We start from the raw sequence: 22,279 nt of genomic DNA, 5'->3' as shown, positions 1-22,279 counted from the left end.
TATAGTGATTTACATCCCAATATTATGTCATTTCCGTTATTTAAAAAATGTTCATATTCACAATCAAATTATGTGCCACAATAGCTATCAATTCCTCACAAATAAAACCATATTGTAACTAAAAATTCCCAGGTATTTTTCACAGAAATATTCACATAACCTAACAATCAGTTACCCAGGTATAAATCATATGAACAAACTTTCAGTGACTTAAGATTTTGAAATATTGTCCCCTTATGACAGAGAACACCTACCAAAGGTTTTTTTAGTTAGGATTGGGTTCCTGGAAACAATTGTTAATGCTTTAATAGGGGACACCTACCACAGGTGTAGCTGGTTCTGGTTGGTCTGCTGAATGGAGGCCAGTGTGTGCAGATGGCCGAGGAGCTGGACTCTGTAGTGGATCTGAGTGTGGTGGAGTCGGTAGCTGAACATCTCCAGCAGGGTGTGCAGGATGCCCAGCGCGTGGCTGTTGAACACGGTCGGAAGGAGCTGACCTGCAAACAGTTAAGTAAGGTTCTACGACAGTTTGATACGACAATGGTTGGAAACAAAAACTGACTTACCAGAACTTCAGATAACATGTTTGTTTAACAGAGATGCAATAAACAATGAACAAAAAATATATTATTCACAAAAAATTTACCAATTTATGAGTGACACAATATATTTTTTAATTGTGTGTTTTGGCATAATATTGATATTGTTAAAATGTGTCAAAAGAATTATACCCCCCCCCCCAAAAAAAAAAAACCCGAACCTAACCGAACAAAACACTGTTAAGCTGATTAGGGTTTTTTGGTGGGAATATCAAAAATATCAAAAAGGTCTTGTTAAGACATGAAGGGCAGATGTGCAGAAATAAAACACTTGGGGAAAGTCTTGAAAACATTCACTGGCCTGACTTAATTCTGCAGTTGTTAATATATTCCAATTGTGTGAATCTGCCCTCCCAGTAATTGATATCAATGCCACAAAATAAGTAACAGCATCCACCAACTTTCAAAAATATATTACTGTCGTAATATGTATGTACGTATTTTGGAGAAAGCCTAGTAAGTTGTGTAACTTGTGCCTAATCCATTTAAGTATTGTCTGTTGTTTCTTTTACGTTCATCGGGGTATGAAAAAAAAAAAATCATCCGCAAACTGTGTGAATCGGCGAAGCCGTTCTCACATAAGTTTGCGGATAATTTTTTTTGTTCATACCCAGATGAACGTAAAAGAAATAACAGACAATACTTATAATTAAATTTGAATGATACATGCTAATAATAACACTAAAACGTCATACTTTATTTTGAATTATTTTTTATCCATAAACAATAACGCTCATTAAGACAACTTGCCCATATAAAATGACATCATCACATATGACGTTCCCTGACGACCTAATTTTTACATTCATCGAAAAATGAACAAACTCCCGTTGCTACGTCTGGACCAATTGGATGACGTTATGTTGTAATGAATGTAACAGAAATTTAATTATTTGTTCTTTAAAAAGCAATAAAATATGTTTCAATCCACCAACTTACTAATGAAGCCCTTGATTCCAAGAGATTCTATTTCCATGTAGACCAGCAGCCGACTATACGTCTCCACCAAGGCTGGAGCCAGAGACATGTTCTGTTTGGCCTTGGCAAGGCGGATCACTCGAGTCACAATACTGTGGATGAGACTAGAAAAAAGAAGAAAATAAGGATTTTGTAAATACACATGTATGTTAGCTAAAGTTATAGTTTGTTTTTGATGAATGAAACCATTAGAGCACATCAGGGCCCAGTTTCACAAAACATCGTAAGTCTAGTTTTGCAGAAATGTAAATCTACGACTAAACCACAATTATTATTACTATTATACTTCAACAAATATAGTTAGAAGAACACACATTTCATTTTCTTTTGTCCTTAAAATACTCCAGCTTCCGTAATGATGTAATTTTTTGTGTGAAATTGATGCCAAACACGTGTAAATGCACGACCAGTATAACTGCTAGTAGCAGACATGAACTTACGATGTTTAGTGAAATGGGCCCCAGATGGCTAATGGATGTCAAACATTTGGTAATTCTGACACATAGTCTTAGAGAAAACTGCTACATTTCCCAATAGCAACAAAGGATCTTTTAATGCACTTTCACACAGACAGGATAGCACATGCCACAGTTTATTTAATGAAAACAGCACAACGTTTATTTAGCAATAAGTTGTGAAACAAACAGATGCTATTTTATTTATTTTTTTACTTTTAGAAAGGAAGCAATTTTTTAAAATTTAATGACATGCACAACACATTATATTTATGGCTATATTGTTAAGGACCATACAGATAATGAGAGAGGAAACATACTGTTGTCATACCATGGGCTACTCTTTTCAATTAACAGCAAGAGATTTTTAAAAAAGCACCATTTCACAGACAGGATAGTTGTGTAGAATATAGAAGATAGAACATATTTAGTTGTGGAGTACTGACTGGAATGAGAAATATCTCAATGGGCCCAGTGATTGAAATGCATCTTAGAAAACATTGAAAAAGATTTCAGCAAGTTGGTTGCTTTAGTGAAAACATAAAATTTTAAATCCTGTTCATTAAAAATTGCAAACTGGAAGAATAACAATCTGTCTCCAAAATACACCATAAAACACGTTTTTACCTCATTTTTGCATGAACTGTCAAAGAGTCCAATAGGCTCATGGGAAGTGGCACTGTTGGAGCCGATGCCACAATGTTGCCTGGCAACATGGTTGTGCTTTTGGTGTTTCCATAGACACTTTCAATGAGGATCCCCATTGGCAAGCCAAAGAAGTCTGTGTTGGTACTGTCTACAAAACAATTATATAGCATATAGTTAATACTTAACTAAATAATCAACATGAAAACACTTTGGATCTTCTGAACACAAAGTTCATTCTCATCAACTAAGGAGTAATAATTTGTAATGCAAGTACAACTTGCCAGTGCCAAGAGTCAAGGGTGGAGTAGGTGGAGGTGGGCAGTAGCATATAAATAAGACTTGCCAGTGCCAAGAGTCAAGGGTGGAGTAGGTGGAGGTGGGCAGTAGTATATAAATAAGACTTGCCAGTGCCAAGAGTCAAGGGTGGAGTAGGTGGAGGTGGGCAGTAGTATATAATAAGACTTGCCAGTGCCAAGAGTCAAGGGTGGAGTAGGTGGAGGTGGGCAGTAGTATATAAATAAGACTTGCCAGTGCCAAGAGTCAAGGGTGGAGTAGGTGGAGGTGGGCAGTAGTATATAAATAAGACTTGCCAGTGCCAAGAGTCAAGGGTGGAGTAGGTGGAGGTGGGCAGTAGCATATAAATAAGACTTGCCAGTGCCAAGAGTCAAGGGTGGAGTAGGTGGAGGTGGGCAGTAGCATATAAATAAGACTTGCCAGTGCCAAGAGTCAAGGGTGGAGTAGGTGGAGGTGGGCAGTAGCATATAAATAAGACTTGCCAGTGCCAAGAGTCAAGGGTGGAGTAGGTGGAGGTGGGCAGTAGTATATAAATAAGACTTGCCAGTGCCAAGAGTCAAGGGTGGAGTAGGTGGAGGTGGGCAGTAGCATATAAATAAGACTTGCCAGTGCCAAGAGTCAAGGGTGGAGTAGGTGGAGGTGGGCAGTAGCATATAAATAAGACTTGCCAGTGCCAAGAGTCAAGGGTGGAGTAGGTGGAGGTGGGCAGTAGCATATAAATAAGACTTGCCAGTGCCAAGAGTCAAGGGTGGAGTAGGTGGAGGTGGGCAGTAGCATATAAATAAGACTTGCCAGTGCCAAGAGTCAAGGGTGGAGTAGGTGGAGGTGGGCAGTAGTATATAAATAAGACTTGCCAGTGCCAAGAGTCAAGGGTGGAGTAGGTGGAGGTGGGCAGTAGCATATAAATAAGACTTGCCAGTGCCAAGAGTCAAGGGTGGAGTAGGTGGAGGTGGGCAGTAGCATATAAATAAGACTTGCCAGTGCCAAGAGTCAAGGGTGGAGTAGGTGGAGGTGGGCAGTAGCATATAAATAAGACTTGCCAGTGCCAAGAGTCAAGGGTGGAGTAGGTGGAGGTGGGCAGTAGCATATAAATAAGACTTGCCAGTGCCAAGAGTCAAGGGTGGAGTAGGTGGAGGTGGGCAGTAGCATATAAATAAGACTTGCCAGTGCCAAGAGTCAAGGGTGGAGTAGGTGGAGGTGGGCAGTAGCATATGGAGGGGGGCAGTATAAATAAGACTTGCCAGTGCCAAGAGTCAAGGGTGGAGTAGGTGGAGGTGGGCAGTAGCATATAAATAAGACTTGCCAGTGCCAAGAGTCAAGGGTGGAGTAGGTGGAGGTGGGCAGTAGCATATAAATAAGACTTGCCAGTGCCAAGAGTCAAGGGTGGAGTAGGTGGAGGTGGGCAGTAGTATATAAATAAGACTTGCCAGTGCCAAGAGTCAAGGGTGGAGTAGGTGGAGGTGGGCAGTAGTATATAAATAAGACTTGCCAGTGCCAAGAGTCAAGGGTGGAGTAGGTGGAGGTGGGCAGTAGTATATAAATAAGACTTGCCAGTGCCAAGAGTCAAGGGTGGAGTAGGTGGAGGTGGGCAGTAGTATATAATAAGACTTGCCAGTGCCAAGAGTCAAGGGTGGAGTAGGTGGAGGTGGGCAGTAGTATATAAATAAGACTTGCCAGTGCCAAGAGTGGAGTAGGTGGAGGTGGGCAGTAGCATATAAATAAGACTTGCCAGTGCCAAGAGTAGAGTAGGTGGAGGTGGGCAGTAGTATATAAAAAAGACTTGCCAGTGCCAAGAGTGGAGTAGGTGGAGGTGGGCAGTAGCATATAAATAAGACTTGCCAGTGCCAAGAGTCAAGAGTGGAGTAGGTGGAGGTGGGCAGTAGTATATAAATAAGACTTGCCAGTGCCAAGAGTGGAGTAGGTGGAGGTGGGCAGTAGTATATAAATAAGACTTGCCAGTGCCAAGAGTCAAGGGTGGAGTAGGTGGAGGTGGGCAGTAGTATATAAATAAGACTTGCCAGTGCCAAGAGTCAAGGGTGGAGTAGGTGGAGGTGGGCAGTAGTATATAAATAAGACTTGCCAGTGCCAAGAGTCAAGGGTGGAGTAGGTGGAGGTGGGCAGTAGTATATAAATAAGACTTGCCAGTGCCAAGAGTGAAGTAGGTGGAGGTGGGCAGTAGCATATAAATAAGACTTGCCAGTGCCAAGAGTAGAGTAGGTGGAGGTGGGCAGTAGTATATAAAAAAGACTTGCCAGTGCCAAGAGTGGAGTAGGTGGAGGTGGGCAGTAGCATATAAATAAGACTTGCCAGTGCCAAGAGTCAAGAGTGGAGTAGGTGGAGGTGGGCAGTAGTATATAAATAAGACTTGCCAGTGCCAAGAGTGGAGTAGGTGGAGGTGGGCAGTAGCATATAAATAAGACTTGCCAGTGCCAAGAGTGGAGTAGGTGGAGGTGGGCAGTAGCATATAAATAAGACTTGCCAGTGCCAAGAGTGGTGTAGGTGGAGGTGGGCAGTAGTATATAAATAAGACTTGCCAGTGCCAAGAGTGGAGTAGGTGGAGGTGGGCAGTAGCATATAAATAAGACTTGCCAGTGCCAAGAGTCAAGAGTGGAGTAGGTGGAGGTGGGCAGTAGTATATAAATAAGACTTGCCAGTGCCAAGAGTGGAGTAGATGGAGGTGGGCAGTAGTATATAAATAAGACTTGCCAGTGCCAAGAGTGGAGTAGGTGGAGGTGGGCAGTAGCATATAAATAAGACTTGCCAGTGCCAAGAGTCAAGAGTGGAGTAGGTGGAGGTGGGCAGTAGTATATAAATAAGACTTGCCAGTGCCAAGAGTGGAGTAGATGGAGGTGGGCAGTAGTATATAAATAAGACTTGCCAGTGCCAAGAGTCAAGAGTGGAGTAGGTGGAGGTGGGCAGTAGTATATAAATAAGACTTGCCAGTGCCAAGAATGGAGTAGGTGGAGGTGGGCAGTAGCATATAAATAAGACTTGCTAGTGCCAAGAGTCAAGGGTGGAGTAGGTGGAGGTGGGCAGTAGCATATAAATAAGACTTGCCAGTGCCAAGAGTGGAGTAGGTGGAAGTGGGCAGTAGTATATAAATAAGACTTGCCAGTGCCAAGAGTCAAGGGTGGAGTAGGTGGAGGTGGGCAGTAGTATATAAATAAGACTTGCCAGTGCCAAGAGTGGAGTAGGTGGAGGTGGGCAGTAGCATATAAATAAGACTTGCCAGTGCCAAGAGTAGAGTAGGTGGAGGTGGGCAGTAGTATATAAAAAAGACTTGCCAGTGCCAAGAGTGGAGTAGGTGGAGGTGGGCAGTAGCATATAAATAAGACTTGCCAGTGCCAAGAGTCAAGAGTGGAGTAGGTGGAGGTGGGCAGTAGTATATAAATAAGACTTGCCAGTGCCAAGAGTGGAGTAGGTGGAGGTGGGCAGTAGTATATAAATAAGACTTGCCAGTGCCAAGAGTCAAGGGTGGAGTAGGTGGAGGTGGGCAGTAGTATATAAATAAGACTTGCCAGTGCCAAGAGTCAAGGGTGGAGTAGGTGGAGGTGGGCAGTAGTATATAAATAAGACTTGCCAGTGCCAAGAGTCAAGGGTGGAGTAGGTGGAGGTGGGCAGTAGTATATAAATAAGACTTGCCAGTGCCAAGAGTGAAGTAGGTGGAGGTGGGCAGTAGCATATAAATAAGACTTGCCAGTGCCAAGAGTAGAGTAGGTGGAGGTGGGCAGTAGTATATAAAAAAGACTTGCCAGTGCCAAGAGTGGAGTAGGTGGAGGTGGGCAGTAGCATATAAATAAGACTTGCCAGTGCCAAGAGTCAAGAGTGGAGTAGGTGGAGGTGGGCAGTAGTATATAAATAAGACTTGCCAGTGCCAAGAGTGGAGTAGGTGGAGGTGGGCAGTAGCATATAAATAAGACTTGCCAGTGCCAAGAGTGGAGTAGGTGGAGGTGGGCAGTAGCATATAAATAAGACTTGCCAGTGCCAAGAGTGGTGTAGGTGGAGGTGGGCAGTAGTATATAAATAAGACTTGCCAGTGCCAAGAGTGGAGTAGGTGGAGGTGGGCAGTAGCATATAAATAAGACTTGCCAGTGCCAAGAGTCAAAAGTGGAGTAGGTGGAGGTGGGCAGTAGTATATAAATAAGACTTGCCAGTGCCAAGAGTGGAGTAGATGGAGGTGGGCAGTAGTATATAAATAAGACTTGCCAGTGCCAAGAGTGGAGTAGGTGGAGGTGGGCAGTAGCATATAAATAAGACTTGCCAGTGCCAAGAGTCAAGAGTGGAGTAGGTGGAGGTGGGCAGTAGTATATAAATAAGACTTGCCAGTGCCAAGAGTGGAGTAGATGGAGGTGGGCAGTAGTATATAAATAAGACTTGCCAGTGCCAAGAGTCAAGAGTGGAGTAGGTGGAGGTGGGCAGTAGTATATAAATAAGACTTGCCAGTGCCAAGAATGGAGTAGGTGGAGGTGGGCAGTAGCATATAAATAAGACTTGCCAGTGCCAAGAGTCAAGAGTGGAGTAGGTGGAGGTGGGCAGTAGCATATAAATAAGACTTGCCAGTGCCAAGAGTGGAGTAGGTGGAGGTGGGCAGTAGCATATAAATAAGACTTGCCAGTGCCAAGACTGGAGTAGGTGGAGGTGGGCAGTAGCATATAAATAAGACTTGCCAGTGCCAAGAATGGAGTAGGTGGAGGTGGGCAGTAGTATATAAATAAGACTTGCCCGTGCCAAGAGTGGAGTAGGTGGAGGTGGGCAGTAGCATATAAATAAGACTTGCTAGTGCCAAGAGTCAAGGGTGGAGTAGGTGGAGGTGGGCAGTAGCATATAAATAAGACTTGCCAGTGCCAAGAGTGGAGTAGGTGGAAGTGGGCAGTAGTATATAAATAAGACTTGCCAGTGCCAAGAATGGAGTAGGTGGAGGTGGGCAGTAGTATATAAATAAGACTTGCCAGTGCCAGGACAGGGCGATGGTGGGGTGGAGAGTAGTGTAAATATGAATTGCCAGGACTTGGAGTTGGGGGTAGAGTGGGCAGTAGTACAAGTGCAACTTGCCAGCACCAGGACTGGGGGGTTGGGGGTGAGCCACCAATTAGTCAGTTAGAGAGGATATTTGACTGTGTACCTTGACCCTGTCGGTGGGCCCATTGGGCTATTTCTTGTTTCAGCCAGTGCACCATGACTGGAATATCAAAAGCCGTGGTATGTGCTATCCTGTTTGTGGGATGGTGCATATAAAAGATCCCTTGCTACTAATGGAAAAATGTAGCGGGTTTCCTTTCTCAGACTATATGTCAAATTACTAAATGTTTGACATCCAGTGGCTGATGATTAATAAATCAAAGTGCTCTGGTGATGTTGTTAAACAAAACAAACTTTGTTGTGTGTACCTTGAACAATACTCAACACAATTAAGGGTCAGTAGATATTTTCAGCATAATGGAACATTCTCCAAAATGATCATGTTTAAACACACAACAGCTTTTGGAGCATTCATTTTTTCTATGATAGCACCCCTTAATGGCGAGGTCTGATTCATGGTATTGTTTGGTTTGAATCATGAAAATAACAATGACAAGGGTAGAGCTTTGGTGAAGTCATTCACACTGGGTACAAGCATTACATAGCAGAGCTATGGTGAAGTCATTCAGACTGACTACTTACAAGCATTACAGAGAAGAGCTATGGCAAAGTCATTCAGACTGACTACTTACAAGCATTACACAGCAGAGCTATGGTGAAGTCATTCAGACTGACTACTTACAAGCATTACAGAGAAGAGCTTCAGTGAAGTCATTCAGACTGAGTACTTACAAGCATTACAGAGAAGAGCTATGGTGAAGTCATTCAGACTGAGTACTTACAAGCATTACAGAGAAGAGCTATGGCGAAGTCATTCAGACTGAGTACTTACATGCATTACAGAGCAGAGCTATGGTGAAGTCATTCAGACTAAGTACTTACATGCATTACAGAGCAGAGCTATGGTGAAGTCATTCAGACTGAGATTTTTAGTGTTCATCGTTTTCTTCAGAAACCTGAAAACACAAGTTCAAAAATATTCATTAATGATCAAAATTGTTGTTTTAATGACTTGAATATATCATTAAATAAAACATTTCTTCCTTTTTTAATGATTATCAGAATTTAGTTTTTGAGGGGCCCAAGCACAATCACAATTCTGCATTACTCTAAATTTTAAGTCAAGGGGTAAGGGATATTGCACCTTTTCTTTTGAACAAATCACACTTCCCCTCTAACTTCTATTATTTTGCCTCTCTTTAACATTTTTGAGAAGTGTGATTTTTCACGCACTGGGGTGGAATTTAGCTGTTAGTAGAGTGCTTGCCTGAGGGGTTTAGGTCATATGAAGCCTCTTGGGAGACCCATTCTCTGATTAGGGTTTTCTCTATCCCAACCAGTACCACATGTCAAAAGCTGTGGTATGTGCTGTCCTGTCTTGGAGAAAGTGCATATAAAAGATCTTTTGTTACCAGTAGGAAAATGTAACAGATTTCCTCTAAGATTATGTCAGAATGATCAAATATTTGACATCCAATAACCATTGATTAGTAAAGGGCGGGACATAGCCCAGTGGTAAAGCATTCGCTTGATGTGCGGTCAGTCTAGGATTGATCCTCGTCAGTGGGCCCATTGGGCTATTTCTCGTCCCAGCCAGTGCACCACAACTGGTATACAAAAGGCTGAGGTATGTGCTATCCTGTCTATGAGTTGGTACATATAAAAGATCCCTTGCTGCTAATCGAAAAAGAGTAGCCGATGAAGGGCGACAGTGGGTTTCCTCTCTCAATATCTGTGTGGTCCTTAACCATATGTCCGATGCCATATAACCGTAAATAAAATGTGTTGAGTGCATCGTTAAATAAAACATTTCCTTCCTTCAACTGATTAATAAATCAATGTGCTCTAATGGTATCATTAAACATAACAATCTTTAACATTTTTCATGTTCCTACTTTTTTTTTTAAAGTCTGGAGAGCATAATTTGAGAATGGGCAGGGGCAGTGTCCCCTGACCACCTCCACTTCCGACAGCAATGGTCTGTTCAATTTGGCACCAATGAATAATCTACTGGTTGAAAACGTACTCTAAGTTTGGAAAGCATAATTTCTAGAGTTGTGGGAGCAGTGTCACCTGACCACCTCCATTTCCGACAGCTATGGACCAATCAATAGTCTACTGGTTTACAATGTACTCTAAGTGAGACCTCGGACCAATCAATAATCTACTGGTTGACAACATACTCTAAGTGAGACCTCAGACCAAATGGAATTGGCACCAATCAACAGTCTACTGGTTTACAACGTACTCTAAGTGAGACTTCGGACCAATCAATAAACTACTGGTTGACAACGTACTCTAAGTGAGACCTCGGACCAATCAATAATCTACTGGTTGACAACATACTCTAAGTGAGACCTCAGACCAAATGGAATTGGCACCAATCAATAAACTACTGGTTGACAACGTACTCTAAGTGAGACTTCGGACCAATCAATAAACTACTGGTTGACAACGTACTCTAAGTGAGACCTCAGACCCAAATCTACTGGCACAACATAAACTCTAAGTGAGAACGTACTCTAAGTGAGACCTCAGACCAATCAATAATCTACTGGTTGACAACGTACTCTAAGTGAGACCTCGGACCAATCAATAATCTACTGGTTGACAACATACTCTAAGTGAGACCTCAGACCAAATGGAATTGGCACCAATCAATAAGTCTACTGGTTTACAACGTACTCTAAGTGAGACTTCGGACCAATCAATAAACTACTGGTTGACAACGTACTCTAAGTGAGACCTCGGACCAATCAATAATCTACTGGTTGACAACATACTCTAAGTGAGACCTCAGACCAAATGGAATTGGCACCAATCAACAGTCTACTGGTTTACAACGTACTCTAAGTGAGACTTCGGACCAATCAATAAACTACTGGTTGACAACGTACTCTAAGTGAGACCTCGGACCAATCAATAATCTACTGGTTGACAACATACTCTAAGTGAGACCTCAGACCAAATGGAATTGGCACCAATCAATAATATACCGGTTTACAACATACTCTAAGTGAGATTTCAGACCAAATGGAATGGGTCTTTGAAGTTTCTGTTTATCGCTCTGCTCGGCTTTCTTGTTGAGGTGAATCCAGATGCACGTGCTGGCCATGGTATGGGTGGAGTCGGCCTTGGAGACGTCCGGCATGGGGATGATTTCATCGCTCGAGTACAGCAAGTCGTACAGCTTCATCACAGGCAGAAAGTCTGCTAGCTGGGAATTAGAGATAGACATGACTGATACATTTTTAAATTTAAGTCTTATTTCCCTCTGCTTTTTTGTTCTTCCTTTTTTTTTTTAAATACATTAATAAATTAAACAAAAAGCTGACTGACTGACAACTAGATTTTAAGGATGTCTTTAGGAAACAAAAAACAAAACCCCATTAACAATGAAATCCATATTAGGAACCAAATTTGGAGTATGCAGGGCTCAAACGACAAGGCAAAGTGAGCCAAAACTTCGCCTTGATCTTGCAGACTTTGTCTTGCAAAAACAGAGGTCACATGCTATGCAACATGCATTTGTAGGTGAGTGACCAGAAATTTGGAGAAGGCGACATATGCATTTAAGCAATTAAGGTTTAATAAAAGTATTATTCATTAAAATAAAAGCTATTATTAAGCAAAAAAAAAAAAAAAGTACATGTAATCAAATAAATATGTGATTTGGTATTTAATATCATATCGCCAATATAGCTGTGGGTTTTTTTTTAAAGAATAAACAGTACTGTAGTAACTCATACTCAGTGTCTGCAAAAAGGGGCTTCATGTGATTTAACATAAAAATGCAAGTGAATTGCTACAATGATTACTTGTCACAAACATGCTTTTTGACAAGCTGGTTAGGTGTGTCAAACTCTTCTGATTAAGTAATAGAAATTTCCAGTAAAAAGCGAAAGGCAATAGATTCTTTGGAGAGAGAAATGCTAAAAACATTTAACAAGATTTCAGATTTAGGATGGTACCAACAGGATGAAAAGGGATTATGGCATTTATTGTAAAAAAAAAGCAACAAAAAAGAATGAATAATTCCGAAGACACAAAACTCCAGCAAAACCAACAAACCATTTAACAAGATATACAACAAAACAGATTTCAGCTGGTACCAACAGAATGAAAAGGGATTATGGCATTGTTTGTAACAAAAAAAGCAACAAAAAAGAATGCATAAACCTGAAGACACAAAACACCAGCAAAAACAACAAACCATGACCGCCAGACATAAGTATTTTTTATGTTAATTTTATTTTTGCAGCTACTTGATTGGTCAGCTATGTGAATAGACAAGAGCCGTCTCCTTACATATGATTGACATTGTCAACTGGTTCATTCATTCACAGATATGAAGAAAAAATATAGCAGAGCTTATGTTGTTGTTTAGAAATAAAATGAACAATACCTATTACATTTTAGGGTTTACAATTTTTGTTATTTTATCCTTAAGCTATAAAATTAATACATATAAATTAATGAATAAAAACTATTAAAATAATATACTACTCAAAAGAATTTAAGGGTCAAAAATTTATAACCAAATAAGTTTCAGAGTGTATTAGATTGATGATGTAAACTACACCAAAAATTTAATTTATTGTTCCATATTTACAAAAAAACACAAATAAACGTCACTGTATACAAGAAAGTCACATGACATGCTGTCAAAGTTGAAGGTTGTCAAACATGGATTTTACACATTAGAACATTCGTTTAATAATGTGTGAATCCACCCCTGGTGCGAATACACTCGACACATCGTTGCCTCATGCTGTTGATCAGACGTCTGAAGAACTCTTAGGGAATGGCCTGCCACTCTGCCATAAGAAGTTGACCCAGATCATGAAGGTTGGCCGGAGGGGCATGGTTATCACGAACTCTCCTGCCTAATTCGTCCCAGGCGTGCTCTATTGGGGCCAAGTCAGGCGAATATGCTGGCCAATCCATCCTGGCGATACCTTGTTGTCTGAGAAAGTCCGTTACCACCCTGGCACGGTGGGGTCTGGCATTGTCATCCTGCAGAACTGCCCCGCCGCCAATCTGCTGAAGGCCTGGGAGAACCAACGGCTGGATAATCTCATTCAGATAGCGGATTCCATTCAGATTGCTATCCACCACATAGAGGGGGGTCCTGTCGTGGATAGAGATGCCGCCCCACACCATGGCGCTGCCACCACCGAACCGGTGACGTTGTCTAACGTTAACGTCAGCGAAGCGCTCCCCAGGACGTCTGTAGACATGAACCCGACCGTCATTGAACTGGAGACTAAACCTGGACTCATCAGTGAACATCACTCGACCCCACTGAACACGTTGCCACCGCAGATGAAGTGTGCACCAGTGACGTCTGGCCGTTCTGTGACGTGGTAGGAGTGGTGGTTGAACAGCCTGGCGACGGCAGCGTAGATTATTGGCTCTCAGACGATTGCGTATGGTTTGATCAGACACTCGAGTTCCAGTCGCAGTCCGCAGATTGTCACGTAATCGGCGTGCAGTGGTTGTGCGTTGACGTAGAGCCATATTGGTGATGTAGCGGTCCTCTCTATTTGTAGTGCTTTGGGATCTTCCCGAACGTGGACGATTTCGAACAGAATTCGTTGCTTGGTACCGTTGCCACAGTCGGCCAACGACACTCTGACTGACACCAAGTCTCAGAGCAACATTTCTTTGCGTATTGCCATCCTGAAGCCAAGCAATAGCCCTTCCTCGATCTTCGATAGTCAGTTGACGTCGTACCATTGTCGAATTTGGAGTGTGCACCGTACACGAATGCAAGCTCCAATTATACGGAAATTCAGCATTGGGAACATGGAATACACATGCAAAACGTGCAAATGAAGCGCTTTGTGAAAAAGCAAGTTATGGGCACTTAGCAGACCTTTCGCTTTCACCCTAATTTACGTGCAAATGTAAGCATGTTTTCGCCATTAGAACTAGTCGACAGTGTCAATGACAGTGGATTTTAATTCATTTATGGGTTGCTTAGACCCACTTTCGTCAAAATGGAACAATACCATGCGTGACATTATGGTCTAGCTAATATAATTGACATTCAGAAAATAATGTCGAAAATATCGTCTGACCCTTAAATTCTTTTGAGTAGTATATAACATTAAAAAAGTTTTTTTGTTTTTTTTTCAGGTCAGGAACACTTAGAAGACGTGCTTATGTTGAAAATGAAAGAGACAGCCCTAATGCTCCAAATAATGATTAACACCTTGAACAAAAACAACAAAACTGCCATAGCAGCTTTGAAGGAATCATAAGCCTTAAAGGAGAAACCCAATAAACCTGTAAATTGCAAAAAAAGGGGTATAAGTGTTAATTATACAAGCCACAAAAGCATGAGTGAATTTCAGTCAGCTTTGGAAGAAACTGAGTTACATGAATGTGTAAAAGACATCAACAATGCCGACTTTTATTCTCTATCCACTGATGAAAGCACTGATAGTGCCAAAAAGAACCGTCTGCTATTGTACACACAATATGTTCCCAGATCATTTGTAAAGATGGAATTTTTGTCCAATATACAAACTAGCCCAGCAATTGCTAATTCAGAAAACATTGTCAATTGTGCAGTGGATGAGCTTAAGGCTAAAGGAATTTTTTTTTAATAAACTGATTAGCATGGGAAATGACTGTCATTGTAATGACAGGTCGTCATAATGGTGACATTGCATGCCTACAGAAAATAAACAGCCATTTAGTTGGTGTTCACCGTGCAGCACATTGTTGTGCTTTAGCAGCTTCGCAAGCAGCCCAAGCTGTCCCTGATCTTAAACATTGCAATAGAGTCTTGTCAAATGTATTCTTTTATTTCAGTGGATCAGCTTTTCAAAGCAATAAGCTGAGATAGAGATACAGGAAATGTTAAACATCCCAACCCTTAAATATGCTCAGATATTTAGTGTTAGGTGAGTGTTGAGAGGTCTACTGAGGTACTTTACAGAACGTATCCTGCATTGTGTCTGGCATTGGAAAAAGATGTTTGTACCAATGCCACAGCTAGAGGTTTGTTAACCAATGATATATATGTCACCTGAGTGCCTTGAAAGTTTGAAAGAAAACAAAGGTGTGTTTCTTGCAAGTTGGGAGGAGTTTGTTAGTGATGGGAAAGGGAAGGTAGTGTACCGGTATGTGTTGCCAACTGATGAAATTGCCACCGCTGTCATCAGTTAATGTAACAGAAAAACCGTACAGCTGACTTTGAGAAAGATGGTACTCTTCCAATTACCATTCCATTGGACTTGTGTGGCTGGAGAGAATATGAATCAACAATATGTACATTAAGGCTCAGATGGGGTCAAAGATCTGAATACATTTGCATATGGAGTGCAAGGGGTGCAAGTATTTAGTGTACGCACTTTATGTATGACCCTTTACTGATGAACAGCTTCAGATAACAAACTTACTGGATTCTTTTGAATGCTGCCAGATATGAACTGAAGTAAAACCCACATGAGGTGATCTCGTCCTTTCTTCAAGTTCTTCCCTTTCAACTGCAATGAAAAAGAAAATTTGATTTACAAACAAGTCCCAATTTTAATTCATGCAATCAACTTTACAAAAAAAAGTTTATGCTGGGACATTGTTAAATAGGAGAGATGTGTTAAATGGTGTTATGTGATGTGGGGTCACCACGTTCTGGTGAAAATCTGGCAATGGTACATGTAGCTTTCCTAATACATTAAAACAACAAATAAGTTTTACTCATTAAGAATAAATTGTGAAATATTTCAATTATTCCCTTTGGACTCACATCATGAAATACAAGTTACCTTTTTACAGAACTAGAGAAACACAAGTGATGAACTATATAGCAGAAAAAGTACAAATTTACCTTTTCGTAGAGTGACAAAACCATGTGTGGAAAACTGGCAAACTGAAACAGCACAAAGTAGATCAGCTGACTAGACAGGTGTTGCCATAGCAACTGACTAAGTCCTGTATCATCATTCACAGACTCGTTTTCAGACCGCTCCATCGCCAAGACGACCAAATCTACAAGCTGTTCCTCCAGAACTTCACATCGCTGCTTGGCCTGTAAGCAAAATAAAACAATTCACTAACTGACTGAGATGAGATATCGTGTATATTCACCACAGGGCGTGCATTACCATTCAACTAATTGGGAATGTTGAAGGCCTGTATCCACTTTAGCATTTCACACAACGTGAATCATGTTGGTGCTACTACTGTGTGTGAAACACCCAGAATGCAAAAAGAGCATATCACACAATGTTTTTTTTTATATGTTCTGTGTTGACAGCAAGTGCTATCCGCTCACGTTTAACACCAAGATGGAAACAGCAGATGGGAGTGCTAAACGCTGTGTTTTGCTGGTCATTTTAAAACATGTGAAACACTAAAGTAAAAACCGTCCTTTAGAATAGAATACTGTAAACCGTGAAAAAAATGCGTGCGTATAAATTTTGCGTCGTTTGCGTCCAACTGTATGTCGCGAAATTAATACGCACGCACTATTTTCCAGTTTGAAGTGTGCTTAAAGTGATGTCTCGATTGTCGATGTCTCGATGCTTCGTTTGTTGTTCCCGCTTTATTCAGATCCGGTAGCATGTGGCCTTCAATTTTAGGATCACCGTTCGTTTTCTGCAGATAGCGATACATGTTGAAACAACAAATTTCCAAGCGCATTTGATAAACATTTTGTATTTATTTCATGTATATCAGTACTCTCGTTTCAGAAATAAAAGTCAAAATCATGCAAAAATAACATGTTTATTGAACAAGCTAACATACACTGCGACTAATTTGTTTTGTTTTGAAATATTTTATTGAGAATAAAATTCACAAAAAGATTCACTCAACAGGCACAGCCTATACACGAGCTCTCCTTGATGGCGACTAATCGTTAATTGTTTTATGTAACTTCAATCAATGGCGACTAATCGTTTATTGTTTTATCTACCAAAGGGTGTTAACAGTTAACAACTGAAGCTGTGAGTTGTGATTCTAATACAGGTGAGGTGGGTAGGGCCTAATCCCCTCTATAGACTCTGTACCAGGCACAATTGCTTGATGTAGGATAACAGAATATTGATTTACAGACAGTAACTTTATAACAATTACAGTGAGCTGTCTTTATCCACTTTTGTTTTTGAGCTGTCAACGGTCGTTCGTGAAATTTACACGTCGCGAACATGCGCTAAGGTATACATTCGCGAAAAAAACACTTCGCAATATTAATACGGTTTACAGTATTCAATTCCTAAACCAAATTTGTGAGGAATATTTTCTTTTACTTCCATTGTGATGAAAGTGATGATGTCAAGGATAGTGATATTAATGATGATGATGATGATGATGATGATGATGATGATGATTATGATGATTATTATATTATAATATAACTTATATTTCTGCTTACAGACAACTATGGTTCAAAGAAACAGTAATGGTTTAGAAGAAACTCTGCTTCTGGCAAATGGGTTCCTGCTGATGATTAGCATCAAGGGAGTTTTTACTTACATTTTCCAAAACAGGATAGTCCACTACAGGGTATCTGTCAGAGGGTACACTGTGTAACAGTGTAATTTATACACAGATCGACAGTAAAGGAACTGTTGTTCAAACTGAGTCAAAGTGTATGAAATACACGGTCAAATTCCAGAAATATTCAACCTCAGATCCACCTATGGTCTTTTTTTTTTTCATTACGTACCCTCAAATTATTTTCTGGCAGAAGGCCTACCCAGGCCTTGGCATTTGTAGAGAACTAGTAATATTTACAGCAATCAATGCTCCCAAATAGATGTCATACATCCATATACTAATCAAATTATGTTGCTGGCCACATACACGTATACATAGTGACATAATATGATGGGGGTGGGGTGGAGATTGGGAGTTGTTTTTCTTCCCGAGCAAACGATATCTGGATGTTTTGCAGATACTGGTCATGTATAAATATGTTAGCTTTACAATATTTTACAACCAAATATATGTTCAACACAATACATAAATATATTTCATCATCTACAGAAAGTACCCTATTCAAAAATGGTAAAAATAAATCAAATCAAGCCAGTCGTTATCCTTTCACTGATAGAATATTAAAAACAACAGGGTTACTAAGCACATAATAATAATTAAATTTCCTTTACATTCATTACGGTTTAACATCCTTCCACTAGTCCAGCCATTGCAATGCGAGTTTGTTCATTTCTCAATGAACGTAAAAAATAACAATGACTAGGAACATCATATCTTGTACTTTGTTTTATTGAGTGTTTTTGTTTAAGTATAAAAAAAAAATAAAAAAATAAAAAATTTGAAGTAAAATATGAACTTTTAGTGTTATTATTAGTAAGTACAGTAGAATCCCGTTGGCTCGAACCCTGTTGATGCTCGAGAAAGTGTTCGACCCATCAGGTAAACATTGTGTAAGTGTAACTCGCAACTTGACTTTTTGGTTCGAGCGCTGTGGTGTGTTCGACCCTTCCGAGTTCGACCCAATGAAATTCTACTGTATGTTTCAAATTTAATTATAAGGATTGTCCGTTATTTCCTTTACATTCATCAGGGTATAAACAAACAAAACATCAATCACACTCAATGAACGTAAAAAAGAGAAATTACATACAATCCTTAACACAAATCATCTGTTATGGACATAGTTAAACAAGTAACAATTGACCTATAAACAACCCACAACCAATACCGAGTGACGTTTTCCCCAATCCTTATGTTTCACTCTCATTTATCATGCAATCATTGAAATCACCAATAACTGCATGCCATGCTGAAATTTTACCACAGCAACAGTTGCCTAGAGACCAGAATTAACAAAAAAGATCTTCTTGTAACGTACACTCATGCAGAAAAGGGTTACACGAAGACCCATAACACACGTTAATTTTATACTGCACACACAAGGTATATAATATTTCTGTGTGTATATATGATATATAATATAAATATATGCATGCATGGAGATATATTATATTTATAAACATTGTTTTATGTGAACCAGATACATCTTCCACTTCTATAGAAAAAAGTACTGAAGTCTAAAAAATAAAATTATTTTCTTACTTAATCATATGCTATAATTAATTATTAAACTTGCACCATAAAATGCTTATTTTTCTCCAATGTGCTAAAAGTATGTCAAACCTATTCGCTCTAGTTTCTGAGGTAAATATGTTTAAATGATTCACTTAAAATGCATTTGGAATTACTACAAACAAAATGGATCTGCCAAAATTTATAATTTAGACAAGAAGTTGTACTTAAGGTATAATTTAAAGATAAAACCCCCACAAGAGCCAAAATGGATGTGCCAAAATTTATAATTTAGGCAAGAAGTTGTGGAGTTTTGGAAAACGGCATATAACAAGAAGGGTAATATGAAAGCTTGAACATATGACCAGATGGACCAGTGATAAAATAAAGTGGTTATTCCATGTGATAAACCAGAACAAATCTCACCAAAAACAAACTTTTTTTTTTTTTTTTTTCATTCTGTACAATTCATAATTAATCAAATTATATTTAAGAAATCTTTATACATTGTGTAGTTATTATCTTTATAATTATTATTTTTATAATTTAAATTTTTTAATTTAATTTAATATACAGAAATATAGATTAAAAAAAAAAAATTGATGGACATTGATAAGTGCAAATACTAGTATGACTTATTCATTGACCAGGCCCCCATTCCACGAAGCAATTTTACCTGTAAGATCACCTAAGTCCTTAAGTACATACCTACCTTATGCACTTAAGGTGATCTTAGGTGAGATTGTTTCGTGGAACGGGGCCCATAAAGAAACATAGTTTGTGAGAAATGGAGCTAAAAGGGAAATGTAATGTAAAGCTCTAAACATAGATGTTTAAAAGTTTTGTTTTTGTTTAACAACACCACTAGAGCACAATGATTTATTAATCATCGGCTATTGCATGACAAACATGGTAATTTTGAGTCTTAGAAAGGAAACTCGCTACATTTTTATAATTATTAGCAAGGGATCTTTTATATGCACCATCTCACAGACAGGATAGTACATACCACGGCCTTTGATATACCACTGAATAGATGTAGTCACTGCAGTGCTACTATTAATCTGAAAATGACTAGAGGAAGATGTATCTCATTTAAAAAAATAATTGTTATTAGTTTTTTAAAACTCTATATGCTGGGTAATCAATATATTTATAGTAACCGTTGTATCCATTTTAAACAGTTCTATACTGACTAGAAGTACAAATTTCCACATTATTATTATTATTCATTCTTTAAACAATAAAAAGATTCAAAAAGAAATTCAACACACCACACACACACACAAACAAACAATGTTGTATTGTCACACTGCCTGATTTTTAAAGTTTATCAAATTATCAAAGATTACGTTTATTAATATTTTATGTGTCGGTTAAAAAACAACATTTTATACAGATTTTGCTGGTCATCTTGACTTATGACCTCTAAACAAAAATGTCTATCAGGTGTCCAATTTCATCCATTTATCTGTGACAAAATGTGACCATATACCTTGGTGTACAATCATTGTATCTTCTCTGACACCAATATGGCCTAGAAGGTCAGGAAGATTTGGGAGATAAAAATATGTTTAAACACAGACTGATAACAGATCCCATTTTAAATTTGAGTCTACAAAGGGCTTCTAGAATTTTCAAAAAAATCCACTAGTCATAGGATCAGTGATTTTCAAAATCCACTTGACATGATTAAAAATCTACTAGTCCTACTTCTGTATGTATCTTAAATTTGTACCAAAAATACTAGAAAGTAAAAAAAGAAAAAAAAGAAACCCCAAACAAAACAAACAAGTACAAAGCACTTTATAATCACTATTAATAATAGTTAACATGCAATTTGTATTATATTTATTTACAAGTGCAAATACCATTAACTCTTTCAAATAAATTAACACATTTTATTTAGTATACCATGGCAAAATGCAAACAGTAATTACAGTCTGAGGGTTGCTAATAAAACAGTATTTACAACTAATCAACAATGCATTAATTAATTATCTCAAATGCCAAGTGCTATTCTTTCTTTTGCAGATAAATAAAATATAAGCATAACAATTTTTGTATACAAAATGGGATACATTGTTTATAGATCAGTTTCCTTAAAAAAAATTAACATTATCAGCTATGGAAACTAATTTGGTGTACTTGACTGGAGACTGATTCATTACACCTACAATGTGTTTCTTAAAATAGCAAATTACTAAGTACTTGGATGGATACAGTATTTCTTAGAAATCGTTTTTGTCTGTTCAGCTTAGATATGACTAAAATTAAACTCAGTCTGGTAAGTAGATTAATTTTTAGACGGTATATATCGATTATAATTTGATTTTGATATGAGATTGGTGAAAAAAAATGGAGACATTTCTTCTGGGGATTGTGGATTTTTTTTTTTTTTAACCCTTTTCTGTTGTTGTTATTTTTTTTACTTCCCATGGGGCATAGTGGAATAAACTTTCTACTAACCCTACCATGAATTTTTTTTTGCCACAGGCGTTATACTACCGTATTCCAGAAGGCCTGGTTTACAGACATTTCATTAATGATAAGATGATTTTTTTTAAGGCTTTCCGATGCACACACACACAAACAAATGGGCAGAATTGCAAGTGCCACAATAACTGTATAATCATAATAACATCACACAAGAAAAGTGTAAACAGCAAAAAATCTTCTGAACAATAAAATAACCAAACTTGTACTTTCTAAAACTGTACAAAAATAGTTATAAAATACTATATCTCTTTAATATATATATAAATCAGACACATGATTAATTTACCAATGTAGAAGAAAGAAAAACAAAATAAACCGGGCAAGCAAAGAAGCCAAGAAGCAAGAAAGCAAACAAAAGACAAATTAACATACCAATTTACAATCCAATTCGCTGATTAAACAGGGTAGGATAATCTTGAAAATGGTTAAAAGATTAAACATAATAATATTCATGGATTATAATTAAGTAAATTTATGTAAATACTGGTACTAAAACTGATAACTGCATTTAACAACTTTGGTATTTCCAAGAAAGGAAAGTTAAATTAAAGTTGTTTTTTTTTTAACGATACCACTAGAGCACATTGATTTATTAATCATTGGCTATTGGATTTCAACATTTGGTAATTTTTTATATATATATATATATATATATATATATATATATATATACTGAACAAAATAAGAAACTTCCGCTAACTT

General features: G+C 38.7%; 1 protein-coding gene across 1 annotated transcript in view; it reads right to left on the bottom strand.

The window, feature by feature from the left end:
- The window catches only part of LOC121374926 (mediator of RNA polymerase II transcription subunit 23-like), a 63,631-nt gene that overhangs the window by 24,558 nt on the left and 16,794 nt on the right, over nt 1-22,279 (bottom strand). The window contains exons 10-16 of the mRNA XM_041502067.1: nt 15,894-16,094; nt 15,466-15,552; nt 11,065-11,270; nt 8,936-9,009; nt 2,660-2,828; nt 1,539-1,681; nt 323-497 (exon numbers count right to left, since the gene is read on the bottom strand). Of these exons, the coding sequence (XP_041358001.1) occupies nt 323-497; nt 1,539-1,681; nt 2,660-2,828; nt 8,936-9,009; nt 11,065-11,270; nt 15,466-15,552; nt 15,894-16,094 (1,055 nt within the window). The remainder of the gene's footprint in view (nt 1-322; nt 498-1,538; nt 1,682-2,659; nt 2,829-8,935; nt 9,010-11,064; nt 11,271-15,465; nt 15,553-15,893; nt 16,095-22,279) is intronic.

Source organism: Gigantopelta aegis, chromosome 6, assembly GCF_016097555.1.
Source record: "Gigantopelta aegis isolate Gae_Host chromosome 6, Gae_host_genome, whole genome shotgun sequence".
In the NCBI taxonomy this organism is placed as follows: Eukaryota; Metazoa; Mollusca; class Gastropoda; order Neomphalida; family Peltospiridae; genus Gigantopelta; species Gigantopelta aegis.
The sequence above is the reverse complement of the archived record's forward strand: the minus strand, read 5'-3'. Positions and strand labels throughout refer to the sequence as shown.